The sequence below is a fragment of the Sylvia atricapilla genome, chromosome 1, assembly GCF_009819655.1.
Source record: "Sylvia atricapilla isolate bSylAtr1 chromosome 1, bSylAtr1.pri, whole genome shotgun sequence".
In the NCBI taxonomy this organism is placed as follows: Eukaryota; Metazoa; Chordata; class Aves; order Passeriformes; family Sylviidae; genus Sylvia; species Sylvia atricapilla.
The window spans coordinates 91,200,071-91,217,103 of NC_089140.1; the positions used below are offsets into that span (position 1 = coordinate 91,200,071).

At 36.5% G+C, this 17,033-nt stretch overlaps 1 protein-coding gene across 1 annotated transcript in view; it reads left to right on the plus strand.

The window, feature by feature from the left end:
* Positions 1–17,033, plus strand: part of CTNNAL1 (catenin alpha like 1) — a 57,077-nt gene that overhangs the window by 30,716 nt on the left and 9,328 nt on the right. The window contains exons 4-11 of the mRNA XM_066327658.1: positions 1,674–1,793; positions 3,955–4,044; positions 4,351–4,521; positions 5,527–5,727; positions 7,589–7,675; positions 10,739–10,897; positions 12,333–12,425; positions 12,736–12,886. Of these exons, the coding sequence (XP_066183755.1) occupies positions 1,674–1,793; positions 3,955–4,044; positions 4,351–4,521; positions 5,527–5,727; positions 7,589–7,675; positions 10,739–10,897; positions 12,333–12,425; positions 12,736–12,886 (1,072 nt within the window). The remainder of the gene's footprint in view (positions 1–1,673; positions 1,794–3,954; positions 4,045–4,350; positions 4,522–5,526; positions 5,728–7,588; positions 7,676–10,738; positions 10,898–12,332; positions 12,426–12,735; positions 12,887–17,033) is intronic.

Sequence of the window (17,033 nt, forward strand, 5' to 3'; positions counted from 1 at the left end):
GCATTGTATCACCATCTTAAATAAGCTTTAGACAAATTTAGAGCTGTCTATACAGTTTTTCAGAATGTCAGCTCTGCCTGAGATGTCTAGAGTTATTCAATGTAATGGAAATGCATGTGCTTTCACTGAAATTTTTATTTGACAAGAAATTTGTCATGAGAGAAACACAGAAAACTGTAACAGAGTTGTTTGCAACCAAGGTCATACTCATAAAGTACTACTTTTGCTTAAACCTAGAATGGTTGAGCATCATTATTGTTTTGTTTTTTCTGTTCTTAGAAGAGAAAGTTGGACCTTAGCTTGTATGTTTTCCTCTTTTATCCACATTTACTTTTCTGCATCCTCACTTTCCCAGTCCTGTGGTTCTCTCCTTCTTCCACTCTCATACTGCTGTTTGCACATCTTCATGCATCTTCCTTCCAAGTCTTTTGTACTCCAGCCTTTCTCATGCATCAGCACCTCAGTGAGGAAAAATCCTTGTTTCTGCAGCCTTTGTGGAAGTGGCTGCCCAACATCATATACTCAAACAGATGCTGCAGTCTAATATTGCCTGATAAAGCAGTGAATTCCACAGCAGTTGCAGAGTTTAGTGGGATAATTACTTTACTTAGGTTACAACTGAGTGGATGCTCTGCTACAAACAAATGGGTGCTCCTAGGAGAGTTTGCCAGGGTTGCAGGGAGGGGGACTTTGGCATAATCAGATGTGTACACTGCTTTTATAGTTGGGGAAAGATACTTTTGGCTTAGAAAAGGAAAAATCAGTTGAAATTACTCCCTTTCAGGTACAGTCTGTTAAATTTTCATGCCATGTCTTATCTCCAGTCTGAAAGACAGTATAGCACTGCTTTGAGTGTTTTCCCTTCTGAAGACATTTAGTGGATTTGAAAGATCACTTTGAGATTAGCAAGTATATATCTAACCTAAAAAAAGCAGATAGTAATTTCTGTTATAATCATACTGTAGTGACTTCATAGGATACCTTCAGTAATTAGTAATTTATAAGCTCTATTATAGTCTTTGCTGAATGTTTAAAAAAATGCTGATTTTACATGCTTTAATGTATTTTGAGTAAGAGTTTGATGCAACTTGGGTATATTTAGTTCTTTGTTTTATATGCAGCTAATAAAAATCTCCAGAGTCACAGTAGGTTGTTATGGAAGGTATAAAATTATATATTCATTTATTTTTAACTTTTTGTTCCATTTTGTTGAATTCTCTTGCTTTTTTTAATATTCAGAGCCACTGAAACACAAGTCTCTATAACTCTGATTTTAGCCTTTAAAAGTTAGGCATCTGTAATGGAGAGTTACAACACAGGGATATAACCAGGGGATATAATCTGCACTTGTTACTGTCATATTAAATTTAAAACCATATTTTTTCCTGATTCTGGAAGCTGAATCCATTAATACTGTTATTCTTAATACTGTGAGGAGCAAGGAAAATGTTTTTTGACGGCTGACAACAAACAACTCACTTTGAATGAAGCATGATAATTAACTTACATTTGATTTCTGGCTGTTGAGTTATTAATGCTTAAATAGTAACAAAATATATACATTTTAAACTACACAACTTAGAAGTGTCCGTAAATAATAGTACTCCTAGTTCAATGATAATGGTTTTTGTTCAGCATCTTGATAATCTACAGTGTTTTCCCTTACCTTGCAGGTTCTTGCGACAATGGACCAACTAGAAAAAGTCAGTAGTTTCCAGGAGTTTGTACAAATATTCAGCCAGTTTGGAAATGAGATGGTGGAGTTTGCCCATTTAACTGGAGATCGGCAAAATGTAAGTGTTAGTAAAAGGTTGAGAGATGTTGCACAGTATCATCTTCATCTTATTATCAGGAAGGTATAGGTTCTTCTGGGATGACAAAAGAAAACAAAACAATTGCTGGTGTCCTGGAGCCTGCCCTCTCCTTACTCCACCCAAAACACATCTTTTGGTTTTAAAGCTCAACCTGAGAAATATGGTTGCATTTTTTTTGCCCTGCATATCTTCTAGAAGCCTGGGCGTGTGTTATTTGCATTGTCTTTAGGCTTCAGTCACATCTTTTGGCTCTGACTTTTCTGGCACATTAGTCTGGTAGAGAGTTTGTCTGTTGTTCCTTGACAGAAATATTTGATGTTTGCATGTAGTGAAAGGATGTAACTGTTTTAGAAAACTCAAAATGGATTCTAATAAAGCGTCTTCTTGGTGACTTGTTAGAGTTTGGTTTATTATTATTCTAGAATATTTTTCTAGGTTTAGGTTGAAAACTTCTTATGTTAGGGCAGTGAGTTTTAGTTATCACATGCAGCTACTTTTCAAAGCCTTTCATTCATACCAGAAGCTTCTTTTTCACTACTTCCATGTAAATTTAAGGGTTTGCTGAGGCTTAAGACTTCTGCTGTGAGCTCTAGTTGCTTTCCCTTGATAATCCAATCCTCTGTTCAGAGCTAAACCAGGGTTTGATATAAATATATAGAGTTCCTAATATACAGCAAAATTCAGAATTTAGTTTCTATAAACAAACTAGCCATCCACCATCACGTGTTTCCTTTTACCGTTAATGTGTGATGCTTGGTGTCAAAGCACCATTACTGGGAAAGCAACTTATAACCAAAGGAAATACCTGCTTAGAACTGAACTCTTTTTTTTCCCCTGAAGTATTTTTTCCCTGAAGCAGTTGTTCTTTTGAAAGGGAAACATGCATTATTAGGAAGTTGTAGTCTTTTCAACTGTGTTGGATTATCAGTGTTAAGTGGTCTTCTGCCCTCCCCTCCTTGCCTACTTGGCTGCTTTGGAAAGAGCGCCCACCTTACCACTTTTTCAATTGTGTCAGGACTTACATTATATGCTCAGTTTATGGTGCGTGGACTGCTGTGAGGCACTACTGGTTTCATGAGGAGGAAACATCCCTCACAGTATTTTTAAGTGTGCCATAAATTCTTGAGTGCCATCAGATTTATCAGAGTGTAATGTCAGAATTTCAGAAATTAACTGTTTACTTGTTTGGTTTGATTTATTGGTTTGGTTTTTAATGTGATTTTGATCTTAAAGGTTTTCTGTAGTTGCTAAATACAAACATTACAAAAATGTCAGACTGCTGCCATGATTTATCTGGGTGTTTTTGCTAATCTAGGGTATATTAGGATTAATTACATCCTGTAAACCTTCAGCTGGTCTCATTCAGTTGCCTGTTTGACACTCAGCACTCAGCTGTCTTTGTGAGCAGTGAGAAGATAGTAGTTGCAGCTTTCTAAGTTCTTCCCCTTGTTAGACCCTCTTCCATGCTGAGGGATTCATGTCTTGCTCTCTTTCCCACATCCTGGTTTGAAGTCTAAACTCTTCTGTTTTGATGAGCTTTGCTGGGGGTGTAGTTCAGTTTTGCAGGTGTACTCATCTTTCCCAGGAAAGTTCTTGCTAAGTTTCTCTACTCAAAGCGGAGAAATGCCAAGGAATTGCTTTTTCAGCCTATTGTGACTTTTTTATCACTGGTATGTAGCAAATGTAACACCCAAGTAGAAAAAAAGATTTAGTTTACATTTCCTCCACTGCAGTACAATGAAAAGCAGGTGTTCTCTGTTTCTACCTTACCCTCCCCTCCATTTCAGAAAACACGTGTTGACAGCTGTTCTTTCTCACCTCATTTTTCTGTTTTATGAATAATGCTTTATGATAAAGGTATCAGAATTAGCAACAGTTTACATAACATGCTCTGTATCTTGGAGATCTTCCTTCTTTGAACTCTGAGTTGAATAGAGCTAAGAATAAATGCATAATTTATAATCTGTTGGAAAAGTAAGTTCTAGATCATGAGTTAGGCTGAAAATAGCAGTTGTCAGAAACTAGAAAACTTTCTCACAACCCATTCACCTGCAAGAGAGTTTCCTTTTACCAGTCTCACAAGCAGTTAACATTTTAGATACTGTGTATAACGTTTGTGCCTTTTTTTGTGTATGTTTAGGATTTGAAGGATGAGAAGAAAAAGGCTAGAATGGCAGCATCTAGGGCAGTTCTTGAGAAGTGCACTATGATGCTCCTGACTGCTTCAAAGGTGAGTGAGTTTGTGCACCCCTACACAACTTGGCAAAATCAAAAAGCATGGCATCTGCCAGGAGAGCTGACTGTCCTCTCTCAGCCCCACCTTAGATTTCATGCTAAAGAAGAGCAAAAGTGTAAAGAATGAGGAAAGAAAATCTTTGTACTTTGAGTAACTGTGAATTTGATGTGACAGCAGTTTAACAGAAAGAATTCCCCATATTCTAAACACATTTTTTAGACTTGCTTTAGCAGGAAGCATTCATTTCACTATACTGCATATGTACTCTTTCATAATAGTTATTCTGCTTTCTTTAAAAAGACTTGTCTGAGGCATCCAGACTGTGAATCTGCTCGTATTAACAAAGATGGAGTTTTTCATCGGATGAGATTAGCTTTGGAACAGGTAATAGAAATTGTAACTGACTCTAGACCAAACGGAGAAAACGAAATGGCCCCCATCAGCATATATTCTGGCATCAAAGAATTCAAGGTAAGAGTAGAAATAATATTGTTTTCTACAGCCAGTAAAGTAGCTCTTAACTAAGATTTGGGGGAAGAAAAGGTGAGTTTAGATTTGAGATCATGGAGCTGCATCTCTTCAGCAGCATTGACTTAAATAAGTGTCCCAAAATGTTAAAGAATCTATGAAGAGTTGACCATAATTTAATAGTCATTGCCAAAATACACCTCTCCTTCTGAATAGTGTGCATTCAGAACTCTAATATTTTGTTGAGGTGATGCATTGATATTGAATAAACTGAAGTGTTAGGATCTGATCAGACCTTCATTAAAATAGTTGTTGTTTTAGCATTCTTGCTTTGTAAGTGTTAGTGTTTTTAAAACTTCAGCAAAAATATTTATACAAACATTTAAAAGAGGAAATTGTCATTCAGAAAAACGTTCTGAATTGAAATTTTATCCTGTAGCTCAGTGGACCTTTTTCCTCATGAAGGCTTTTCTAAATTTCATACTCCATTAAAAACAGTTAATGAGCAACCATGGCTTACTGCTTTTGAGCCTGTCGCTTTGATTCAATTTATTTGTTTATCTATTTCCCCTCTTTGAATTTCAACTGAAATTCTTTCAGAGTGCCCCAAAGTACTCAATTTGCTACATACACATTTTTAGAAAAGTATTCAAAATGGATTACATGGATGTGGAAGGATCAAACAAAATTGGAATGCATATTTAATTTCTGAAACTTACTGAACTTAGAAACTTTTTATTGACACCAGTAGAACAATGATGTGTTTGCTGTTATTCCTGTTAAGGGGCTAGTAAACTGCTGATTGTATTGTCACTTTTAAAAAACGTCCCAAACCCCAAACTGTAGGTCTGGGCACAAGCAAATTGTTGGATTGCTTTGAAAATAGGGGAATAATTTTAAAAAGCACAAAGGAGAAAAATAAAATGTAAAATGACGGATCTGCTTTCTGCATTTGTGTCACAACTAAATCATGTAAATTCTCAAGGAAATGATGTGATTCTGTTTCAGAATAAGGTGGAAGGTCTCCGTGAGAATCTTTACTTTCTCTCAAAAGAGAACCTTTCAACAATGCTGGAAGTTATCCTGGAACATACAGAAGACTTCACAGACTCTGCCTATACCAGTCATGAGCACAGAGAACACATTTTGGAGCTGTCTAAACAGGCTAAAATGGAACTAGAGCAGCTGGTTTCAGTGTGGATGCAAGCTGTAAGAGCTTTTTAGCAAAGTAAATCTTTTCACCTCTACTTTGAAAAGAAATTTTGAATGCAGTCTTTCTTCTGATCTAGGAAGAGAGAACTGTCTATTTCTCACAGTGGAAGCTTTGAGGGAAGCCACAGTTTTTTCTGTGCTTCTGCAGCTTCCATATGTTCTGTCCTCCCCCTACCCCAGTGATACTGCTTCACTGATTCTTTGATGGCTAAATTAGGCTACTGATGGTAGTAGACTAATTTTAATGAAAATGTGAGTGGAAACAAGGCAATGAACAGAAGTATCAGTGCACAGTCTAAACAGTGAAATCTTTTGGTGGAGTAGTTCAGAGATTTTCAATTGTCTTTGTCCCATAGCAGTGACCATAGTTTGTTTTGTTTTGTTTTGTTTTCAATGGAGTATTGGAAACTGTTAAACTACTGGAAAAGGAAACACTGTAAAAAATTGACTGTTTTTTTTAAATTATGGAGGAAGAAGAGAAACAATAAGATCGGCTATTTTTGTTTGTCCTTTTTTATATGATTTAAATGATGGTAGCTTTTAGAGAAGCATGTTAAGCCTGCCTCTATAATTTTTCTTAGTTGTTCCTTGAAAATGATAGAAGGGGGAAGTACATGCAAAGGGGAAGCAAAAGAGGAGATGGAAAATGCAGCTTCTGGTTTTGATGCTGACTTGCTTTCAGTCTTGCTGCTGGGCATATGTATAGCACAAAGTCTTATCAACACTCTGAAATATGACAGATGTGTCCTGGTATAGGATATTTATTTAACTGAGTGTATTTCTTATGAGAAAGCATTTTTGTTCCTTTTTTTTCTTTTTGAATCAGGTACTGCAGTCAGATGTTTTTAATGCAGTAGTGTAGTTTGAAGGGCATATAAATCTTACTGATAATAGAGAATATTGTTAGGACAAACGAGACACTTACAGAATATTAATTGCATAAACTCCCTTCAACTATCGGAGCTAAACTTGTTTTTAGCTTGGTGTTGGTGGTTACCCCTGGTAGGCAGCTGTGCAAACACTGCTCAGCAATAACTAACACCATGTTGTCAGCACTGTTTTTATCACAAATTGAAAGTAACAGCATGACACATTTATAAAGCAAATTTATTCTATCCCAGCCAAAACCGGGACACTTGGTTATTTCTAAGCTCTATTACTGGTGGAAAATAATCACCTCTAAATAATTTACAGGCTACATTTCAAAAGATAGAAATGAGAGCCTAGAACAAGATTATGCATATATATGATCTGTGAAAATACTTGGGCATGCATGTGTGTGCTTACACATTAAGTATTTTCATTAATAAATAACTCAGCCTAGTTGTAACTAAAGACACAGTAGCAGGAAAAATAGTAACAGCTCACTGAGGTGGATTTTTGGTTTCAGCTCAACAGCTTCATTGGAAAGTTAATGTTCTGAAGAACTATTTTATAATTCAATATAGAACATTTAGTATAACATTTTAGGTACCACTTTATTTTAAAAGGGTGTTTATATTTTAAAAAATGCCTTAAACTCGTGTTTTACTTTAGGATGGTCAGGTAGAAAATTTCTGGCAGATGTCAAAGAAACACTTTTCCTAAAAGCTTAATGAGGTTTAGAAAGATATTCCTGTTGAATGCAAGCAATCAGTCAGATTGCTTCACTATTGGTTTTAGATTGAATTTGTTGATAAATGTTTCTATAAAAGATTTTTTCAAGTAGAATATGCACAGGCTGCACAAGTAAAAGTATTTCACCTAGAAAAAACAGGCTATCTTGTAAAGCTTCTTGAGCTAATGACATATGAAGTGAAGGTGGGGTTTGCTGGGTTTTTTGTTTAATGTCTTTTTGGTTTCTTTCTTTGGTTTGTAGCAAAACCAAAAGACAAAGGATCTCATGGAAGACTTGGAAGTAGCCATTTTAAAAACATGCCAGTGCATGAATGATCTTAAAAGAGAGGTAAGTGCAAATTGAACAAGATAAGGTAAATAAAAGTTTGAATTTCTTACTTTTTATATGTGAGGTCGTAAAATGGGATCCTGTACCCAAGAAGACTGTTGTCTGTTTATAGACAAGAGTAACCAAATCAGAATTAGATCATGACGCTAGCTACACCATCTTTCTCCTTACTGATTAGAAATCTTTTGGCTGCATAGGCTCATTGCTAACCCACAAAAAAGAAGTGTTTGGAATTAAGTACTATGTATGTAATCATTATTTTAAATGTAAAGGCAAACTTCCCTTGGGGATGCATACATAACAGTTTGTGAATACATTTTCTTCTGGTGTATGCCTGAATTAATAAATTACATTTGCGGTTTGCTTGTACTTAACCTGTCCTGTTGATTTCCTTGGCAGAAATATGTTATGACAGTGCCTTATACTCAGGGCTTTTTTTCTCAGCAGTTGGCAGCTGTGTATTTGTTTGTGGTAAATCATTATTCTTTTCCTAAGTGCAAGTATGCTGAGGTCAGCTTGCATGCACACATGGAATAGCTGCCTCATTTGGTGCATGGGAAGGACTGCGCTTGCTGCTCAGGGTCTTCACTCTTCCTATTAAAGATAGCATTGCTGCCTTGTCTGTTCCACAGAATTGAAGCAAATACAGAATCTGGTTTTTGGCAGCTTCCTAAATATTTGCACATCATTCAGCTATCTTTTCGACTGCTTCAAGTCGCTGTTCTTTTAAACAGATGGAGAAATGAAGATTAAGAACAGTGAGAGTTTCAACACAGCAGTGCAAAGATGTTAGAGAAGTGTGGTGAACTTGCTAAGGCTGAGCTGTCAGCTGCTGTAACTGGAAAACCTGAACTGCTGAAAAAATCATGCTGCCCTTTTTTACCATAAGCAAAATGAGAATTTTTGTCTTCTGGGCTAGAGTTCCTGCAGCTGTCCTGAAGATTTGAACAGTGCTTTCAATCTGTTTCAGTTCAGTGGCACTTCTGCTGTCAGGCAGAGTGTTTGGCTCCAGAAAGTGGAGGATACAGAATATTTGCACTTTGATAATGTGCTGGTTTGTAATTTGGTCACCATTATGGAGGAAATGGGTAGCAGAGCTTTTCCAAAGTGGTGTTCCCTTTGGAATGTAAGCACTTCACCGTGCTTTAACTGTGAGATTATCCTTTTTGAGTAACATTGTTTCCAGGTGCTGAATGAGGTGGAAGAGTTCGCAGTCAAATTAGGATGTGACTATTTAATTGCATAGATCATAAAGCCACTGGTGGCTTGAATATGTTGTGTGAAAGAAAGGATTCATGCTCTTTGAAGGAAGTTCAGAGAATCATGTGGTTTTTGCTGTTCTCTGTGTAGTGATTGAATTGATCCCAGAGTGGCCATCCTTCTGTACATGGCTGAAGGCTGTCCTGTCAGTAAGACTTGGGGTGCTGCAGTGTATCAATCAGCAACCAGGATTTCTACTGGTTAAATTCAAATATTGTGACCCTAATTAAAATGTTTTTGATAGCCTGTGTGGCTGAGAACAAAAGACACCCTTGTTAAAGCACTTCTCACCCATTTCTTTCTTTTTATGGCAGGAACAGAAGTTATAGTCCTTTCTTGAGATGTTTTTACTGCTAAGGATCAGAGACAGCATTAAGTAGAAATAAATTTCTATTTTGGATCATGATGAAAAGAATCTCTAGAGAAAAGGTGATCTCTGTGTAGTCTACGTATAAATGAGATTTGCCAGTTCCTACTCCACCATTACAAGCTTTTCAGATATCCTTTCTGCAGAGCTGCCTTCATTTCTGAGATTAGTGATTTGTGCTAATTTTTAATGCCATGTGAGCAATGTTATATAAATAGTTTATAACAGGTTGTCATAGCTGGTTTTTCCCGCTCTAAAAAACAATTGCAGCAGGTTTTGAGGCAGTAATTCAGTTGTCTTGACTTTTGTGAAACTAAAAAACAAATCCAGAAGAACTTAATTCTGGCTGCACGGGAAGTACTGCCAGAGGAAAGGGGTAAAAATGGAGTCCAGTGAATTAAAAGTCCCAACGTATCATTCCAGTAAACATTCTTCTCTATTAAGTGAGTTCCAAGCTCAATACATTTATAAGAGCAGGAAAAATACATTCTCTTGAACAGCAAATCTGTTCTGTACACAGTGTAGTCTAGCAAGTAAGTGCAGTCTTACAAAACTTAAAACAGTCCCATGAGCATACTCTACTGTTTCTGAAGAGGTTTCTATTTTGGTTTTACCACTGTTCTTAAGATGGGGCTGATTGCAGGGCACAGGTAACCTAGTGGTTGGTTACTAGAACTAGCAACAGCTGTCACTGATAGCTGTTGTCAGCCAGAGTCCTTCACAGCACAGTTTCTCTCTGTGTGTCTGGATTTAGGGATGTGTTTAAATCAGAAGCTTCTTCTTGTTTGTTGGGAGTGTAGGGAGATTGTTTGAGACTTCTTCAAGATACATTTCCTGGTAGAAAAGGTGCTTTATACTTTCCTAAGGCTGTGTCACAAGCTGAATGTATTCAGCTTTTCTTTGTGTCACTGATAATTCTAATTTCTAATATATTGTAAATTCAGTTTTGTGTGGCTTCAGTCTGATTCACACAGTTCAATGTGTGTTCTTTAAGAGAAGTGGAATGGCCATTGGCTTATGCTGAACTTGGTGACCTACAGATTCATGCACCTGATTTTTCCCCAGCTGTAACATAATCAGAAAGCAGCAGTGGGATAACTTCATGGCCTCCTTTTACCCAGCTGGTCTTTTGTTTCTCCCCATATTTGGTTGTGAACTTAATGTTTCTTGTTTGGGGAGGGAGTTTTTTGGCTTTTTATTTTGGCGCTTTTTTTTTTTTTTTTAATTGTGGTGGATTTTATCTTTGTTCTTTGAATAGTAATTGAAGAAATAAAAACTACAGGTAATAAGCAAGATGTGTATGAGCTTTCATGGTAGTAAATGTTTTGCTTCTTAAAAAAATTATTCTGTCTCTTACGCTTGTTTGACTTGGTATTAGATTTTTATTTTTTTTTTCATTCCATGGTTTATCTCTTCTTCTTTCAATGCTACTCAAGGTCCACAGTGCAGCAACATCTCTGGCAGCAGATCTTCTGAAATACCATACAGATCATATGGTCCTCAAAGCATTAAAAATTACAGGAGTAGAAGGAAATCTTGAAGCTGTTGCAGAATATACTTGCAAGCTATCAGAGCAGAAAGAACAGCTTGTTGAGGTGAGTTCACAGCTGCTTTCATTGTACAGGACACTTAGGAAATGAGTGGCTGGATCTGCATCAATCTGTTCTTTAGGAAGGCTTTGAGCTGTGTTTTTGTAACTTTATTTTATTTTCCTAGTATGCTGTTGAATTTTGTATTGTTCTTGTCCAGATCTGCACCAGAGATGTCACTGTGGCTTGCAAGTGTTGTAGAAGGGATTTACATTTGTGCCAAATTCTCCTCATGGATCTAGACTCAATCTGTATGTAGACATTTGGCCTAAAATATTAATAAAAAAGTAGGTTTCTAGGTCCAAGAGTAAATGATAATGCTTTCTTTCAAGCAACAGGCATCCAGCAATAGCTGAATCCAGGTATAGAAGATAAGTTAAGTTTCTGAAACACAGTGAGTTTGATTTTTTTGAAGATCAGTCAAGAGGACCACTGAAAATCTTCCTCCTTGGTGGAAAAGCAGTGTGTGGAGGAGATGTCAGCCACATGTACCTTGTTGCTCTCTCTCTCTCACAAGCAAGCAGAGGTACATATGCAAGCAGGACATACAGAAATACAGATCACTTTGATCTGAAATATGGTGATGCCAGGACTGTACTTGCATGGTATCAAATACTCATTTCTAAAAATTATGATATACAGGGCTGGAGTATTCCTCCCAGAACTATGAATATGCAGAAACAACCCTCTTGAACTTCCAGGATTGGCAGAACAATGCTTTTAATTCCTAATTTCAGCTCTAATGTCCCCTTGATCTGTGGCTATTTAGTGTTCCAGTTAGACACTAATTTTTTTTTCAGGCATAGCCACGAGGTTAAGGAGTGCTTGCATGTGAGACCTTACAGCATGTCTGATGATGGACAGTGCAATAAGTTAAGTCATACATGCTGGCTCTGTCTTAAAAATTCCTTTTGATCTGAAAACTTCCATGCTCCTTCTCGACCCGAGGTTCACTCTTAATCTTCCTAAAAAAAAAAAGATGAAGGAAACAGTATCCCTAAACTAATTTGACACTGATTTGCTCAAAGATAATTCAGTCTCCTGGATGATGAAAGCCTAGATTTTTCCCACAGTTGCTAATTGCTGAATATGCCTGTTCTGCTAAATTTACTTATGCTACAGTTTTTCCAGGTTCTGTATGTATGTGTTTACTTTCAGTTTTATTCAGTCATAAATATGTGAAATTGTTTTTGTTTCACTTTAATTTATTATTAAGACTTTCCTTTCTCTCAGTGGTTTTCCACATCTTTCAAGTAAGGATTTAGCCCCATTTTTACCTTTAATTCTCCCTGAGAAGCACCGAGCTGTGCAGTCTCCAGTAAATTTTTGAAAGGACAATCAATAACTTTGTGTTTGTTTGTGTATATTTCTGTATGTGCACCTTTTTTTCATTACAAATTGCACATTTTTTTACGATTATTTTCATATTTTTTCAAATCAGATGTGTCGCTTATTGAGGCATGTTTCTGGAACTGAGCCCCTTGAGATTACTTGCATACATGCAGAAGATACCTTTCAGGTCACTGGCCCACAGGTATGTTCAGCTTTTAACTGGCCTCTTGTACTACACATAAATCAAAAATTACTTGTGTGAATCTTTAGGAGACCTAATGTTTACGTATTCAAAGCATTCATTTCTAGGAAGGAATTTTGCTGTTAATGCTGGGTGGTAGCTAAAAACGCACAAGAAAGATCATCAAGCCTGCAAATGTCAGATGAATACATTACAGAGATGTAATAGTAGCAGTTTTAATTTTGTGTTTTGCCTGTGGAGGCATTTGTGAATTCATGTGGAACACTGTGTACCAGGGTTTGCAATAGCAAACGCTTTGTTCTTTGTCCAGATAATTTCTGCTGCAGAAACCCTGGCATTACATCCATCTAGCAAGATTGCAAAAGAAAATCTTGAGGTGTTCTGCGAGGCCTGGGAGTCTCAACTGAGTGACATGTCTTTGTTGTTAAGAGAAATCAATGATGTGTTTGAAGGAAGAAGAGGTAAGAATGCTGTGTATAAATAGAAAAATATAACCTTAAATCCAAGAATTTTAAGTGCGATTTAGGAAATTCTGTTTTCTTAAAAGTGGAGTCCAGTAAACAGTTCCACATCCCATGGGATCTAGGTAGTACACAAATATATTGGGTTTGTACAGATGTTAAATCAGGCCGCTTGTTAGTTTTTTCACATAAAAGCAGCTGAATATTTAAAGGCCTGATATACTAAGATTAGCTGTGTTTAATTCTCTGCACTGGGATTAATTCTGGCAAAATCAAATGGAACTTTTCAAAGGACACAAAAGTGTTAGACACAGCTCTTTGCCAGCAGTGTCCAAATACAAGGGCTGTAAGACTTTAACCCACCCTTTGTTTTATCTAGGACATATCATCAATTTATGACAGTCAAGATAAAACTTGAATTGTGATATGTTTAATTAATGTCCCATATTTGTGGAAAATACATACATGCATATATATTCTATACTGTCAGCTTGTCTTGTATTCACTTCATAATGTAGTGAATGTAGTTATTTGATTTTTAAACTGCTGTCCTTTCTTCTGGATGGAATTTCTGACGACTCTGCACAATCTTGGGATATTTTCTCTGGTTGGTAAGTTTATTGGTATTTGTACAACATGTAGAAGAAAAGCTTGCAATCTTAAGAAAAAAAAATCTGCATCTACTTTTAGCATAGGGTAATTTACCTTTAAAATGGAAGGCATTTTGGTTTTCATTTTTATACCACATAATTTTCTTTCAGATTATGTCTTTAGTGTAGCCTGTCATACTTCTTAGATCTACGTGTTTGTTTCAGTCTTTGAGGTGTAACTGCATACAGATAGAATGTATTATATAATAATACTGAATGTCTTGTATTTTTAAGAAAATTGCTCAGGTTCAAAAGCTTAGATTTAGCTAAATACAGGCACTTAATTTTTTGTATCCAAAATACAGAAAAAGTAAATCCTTAATCAGGTTAGATGACACTTTATCAGTGATACAGTATTTCATCTTGATATTGAGAACCTCTTTTCATTTTCAGACTTTACTTTGTAGTTTAACTTTCTGTTCTTGATTTTTTGTGTGAGCAGTTCTTTACTGCTAGTATTTTGAGCACAGTAGCATCCAATCACGGGGTGTAGTATTTTAAATTGTTGCTGCTGGTTGGTGAATGAGTGTGTGCCTGAGCCTGAAGACTTGTAAGAAGAAAATGTAGGTTGAAATTCTGAGTGGATTTACAAGAATTGTGTGTACTGCAGGTTATTGGCAGTTTGAGACTTTTGAGAAAAGCATAATTGTTATCCCAACTGTTCTTCCACGTTGGTCTGGAATACCACATATATATGCGCAGCAATCAGAGAGCCTGTTCATGGGCCTTTTAACTTTCAGCATGTTTTTTGTTTGTTTTGGGAGCCAGGGTCACACTCTCTTTACTTAAAGAGAATATTTTATAAAATGAAACTTAAATTGTGGTATTATGCTATTGTTGATGTGTTAGAACAAATTCAGAATCTTTAGGGCTGATCATGCAGTATCTGATTTTTTTTCATATTCATACAATGGTCTAGCAAGGTTGAATGATAACCTTTTTATATATTTATATCTGTGTGTGTGATACTTATATACATAGATACTACTGTATGTAAAAATAGGAGGATGAGAATCATGCAGCCACAGCAAAGCTTATCCTTGGCTCTCCAAACAAATTATTCTTGATGTCAGATGCCCAGCCTCTTCTGTAGTTAATAACTTCCTCTTGGGGCTGCTGATGGCAGATAACACATTTTCCATAAGAGGTATTTTCCATTTTCTTTAAAGCATCATTTCACAAGGGCAACCCAGTGTCCTTAGTTGAAGGAGGAAAAGGAGAATGGGTAGGTGTTGCTGAGCAGGTTGGAGGCCATTGTGAGTGATGCAGTGAAGACTTCTCTTGTTTGGCATAACCACTTAAGTGTGTTCTTGGTAGTGTCTCTCATTTCTTTAGTCTTTCTTTCAGCATAAAGTGTTCAGATACCACCACTGTTAAGATACTAACCATAGCTTGTGTTCTCTGTTTGGGCTTGGGTGCATTAGACCTTGTATTGCCAAAACACTCTTAAGAAATCTCCATTTTTCTAGTCACATGGCCCAGCCTAGTTAAAGACTTTCATCTCAAACTGTGTTGTTTCATAGTAGCCACCAATTATGTCCTTAGAAGTAATTTGGTCATTTTGTCTCTTATATCCACCTGTCTTCTACAAGGTTTTCCTCTGTATTGAAGGCTCATCTGATTTTGTTTGCTTGTGTTCTCTTGTTGGACTTAAGAGTGACTCTTGTTATTAAAAAAGGGGGTGAGGAGGGGAACAAAGTCTCACCCAAATACCCTCGCCTTTTTTCTACCAGAAAATATCCTGAAGTTACTTTGCCACTTCAAACATTTTCATTCTCCAAGAAAGCACAACTAGGGATCTAGTAAATAAATGAAACAAACGTATTTAATTGCTCAGAGATTATAGGAGTGGTATTCACAAAACTTTTGCCTCCAAACACAAAGGAGTTTCACAATATTTGATAAGAGTTTATTCTTCTTGTAATTCATGATACTTGTCTGTTAATGTTGAAGTTGGTAGAAGTGTCTTTATTTTACAGACTAAAATGTATCAAGTGCTTTATTCCTAGTAAAATTGTGACTGTATGTAACAAGAGATAGAATTACAGTAAGAGGTATATTTTTTTTCTCCTCAGTTTAAAAACTTGTATTTTTGTACTACCAATTTAAATGTTTGGCTTTGTTAGAGAGTTCAGAATACAGCTTAAGATGCAAAAATTGAATGGTGACTAAATGTGCTGGACACATCAAATAAAAGAAGGATTTTTCTGATTACACTAGATCATACTGTTATACTCATTTCTTTATTTTTACAAGCAACTGCACAGCTTAATGTTTTTTAATAACATAAAATTATGTATTTCTCATGCTGAGGTTCCAAATGCATATTTGGAAAGAGGAGCTAGATTTAGCTTGAAAGTGAAGCAATATTTTACTCAATTTTAATGAAATTTGACCAGAACATGCCCAAATTAAAAAAAGGCTTCACTAGTGGAGCAGAATTCACAGGTACAATGGGGTGGGGGAGGTTGGTGAGCACACCACAGCTCAGTAACCCTCATTTGAATTTTGGAAATATGCCTGTGCTGTGCAGAACTGTACAGCAAGGTAGAATTGTCCTTCTTTTGCTCAATCCTAAACCACTTTTTAATCCACTGGTGAGGAGGCCCGTTCTCCAATGCTAGTGTCCAAACTGGGATGAGGAGGGTGACAGGCTCCTCGAGACAGTGGCTCCTGCCAGGCATGGGAAGTCTGATTCTGCTCACAAAGGGATTGTTTGGTTCATTTCTGTTTGATGCTTAACTCTGAAGCTCTTGAACTTTGAGAGGAACCACCTGACAAAAGTACCTTTCATCAGTCTGAGCTGCTGGATGTCAGCTAATCCCTTTTTGTAATGTTTTGGTTTGAACATGGCAGAGAAGAATGCAAATAAATAATCCTCTGACTTGCTCCCCTGTAACTTGGGTCAGAAGTGCGAGAATGGTTTCTGAAGATAACATACTTTTCTGCCCTTCTCTTCTGTTTTGCCCTATTGATTTGAGAGGAGTTGAATGACCATGAGGTTTTTGAAGGGCTGTAGGTGATGAATAGGTGGTACAGATCAAACTTTCAGAATTAGGAAGCTCAAATTCTAGAAAGGAGAGGGAAGCAGGCATGCTGCCATACTCTCAGAGAAGAAGTGACATCAAAAGTGGGAATTAAAAGTTGAAATAGGGGTGTTATGGAGGGAAGAACAGGATTGGGAGTACTAGAATGCAGAAAATTTGAAGACAAAGAGAATGAAATAATGAAAATTAATTTTAAGTGAAAAAAATAGGAAAAACATGTTTAAGAAAACACATTAGGAAAAACAAAGGCAGAGTCAAATAAAAAGTAGACCATCATGTTGTGAAAAAAGCCTTTTGATATAAGAGCAAAGATCTGACACACAAATTAAGGAAATCAAATATCTAAAAAATTATACATGTATATTCTGTTAATGGAATAAAATAAGAGTTTTGTGATTACACTGATGGAATTAAGTATTTTCTGATTAAGTAGGATTATCTCTGACCTGA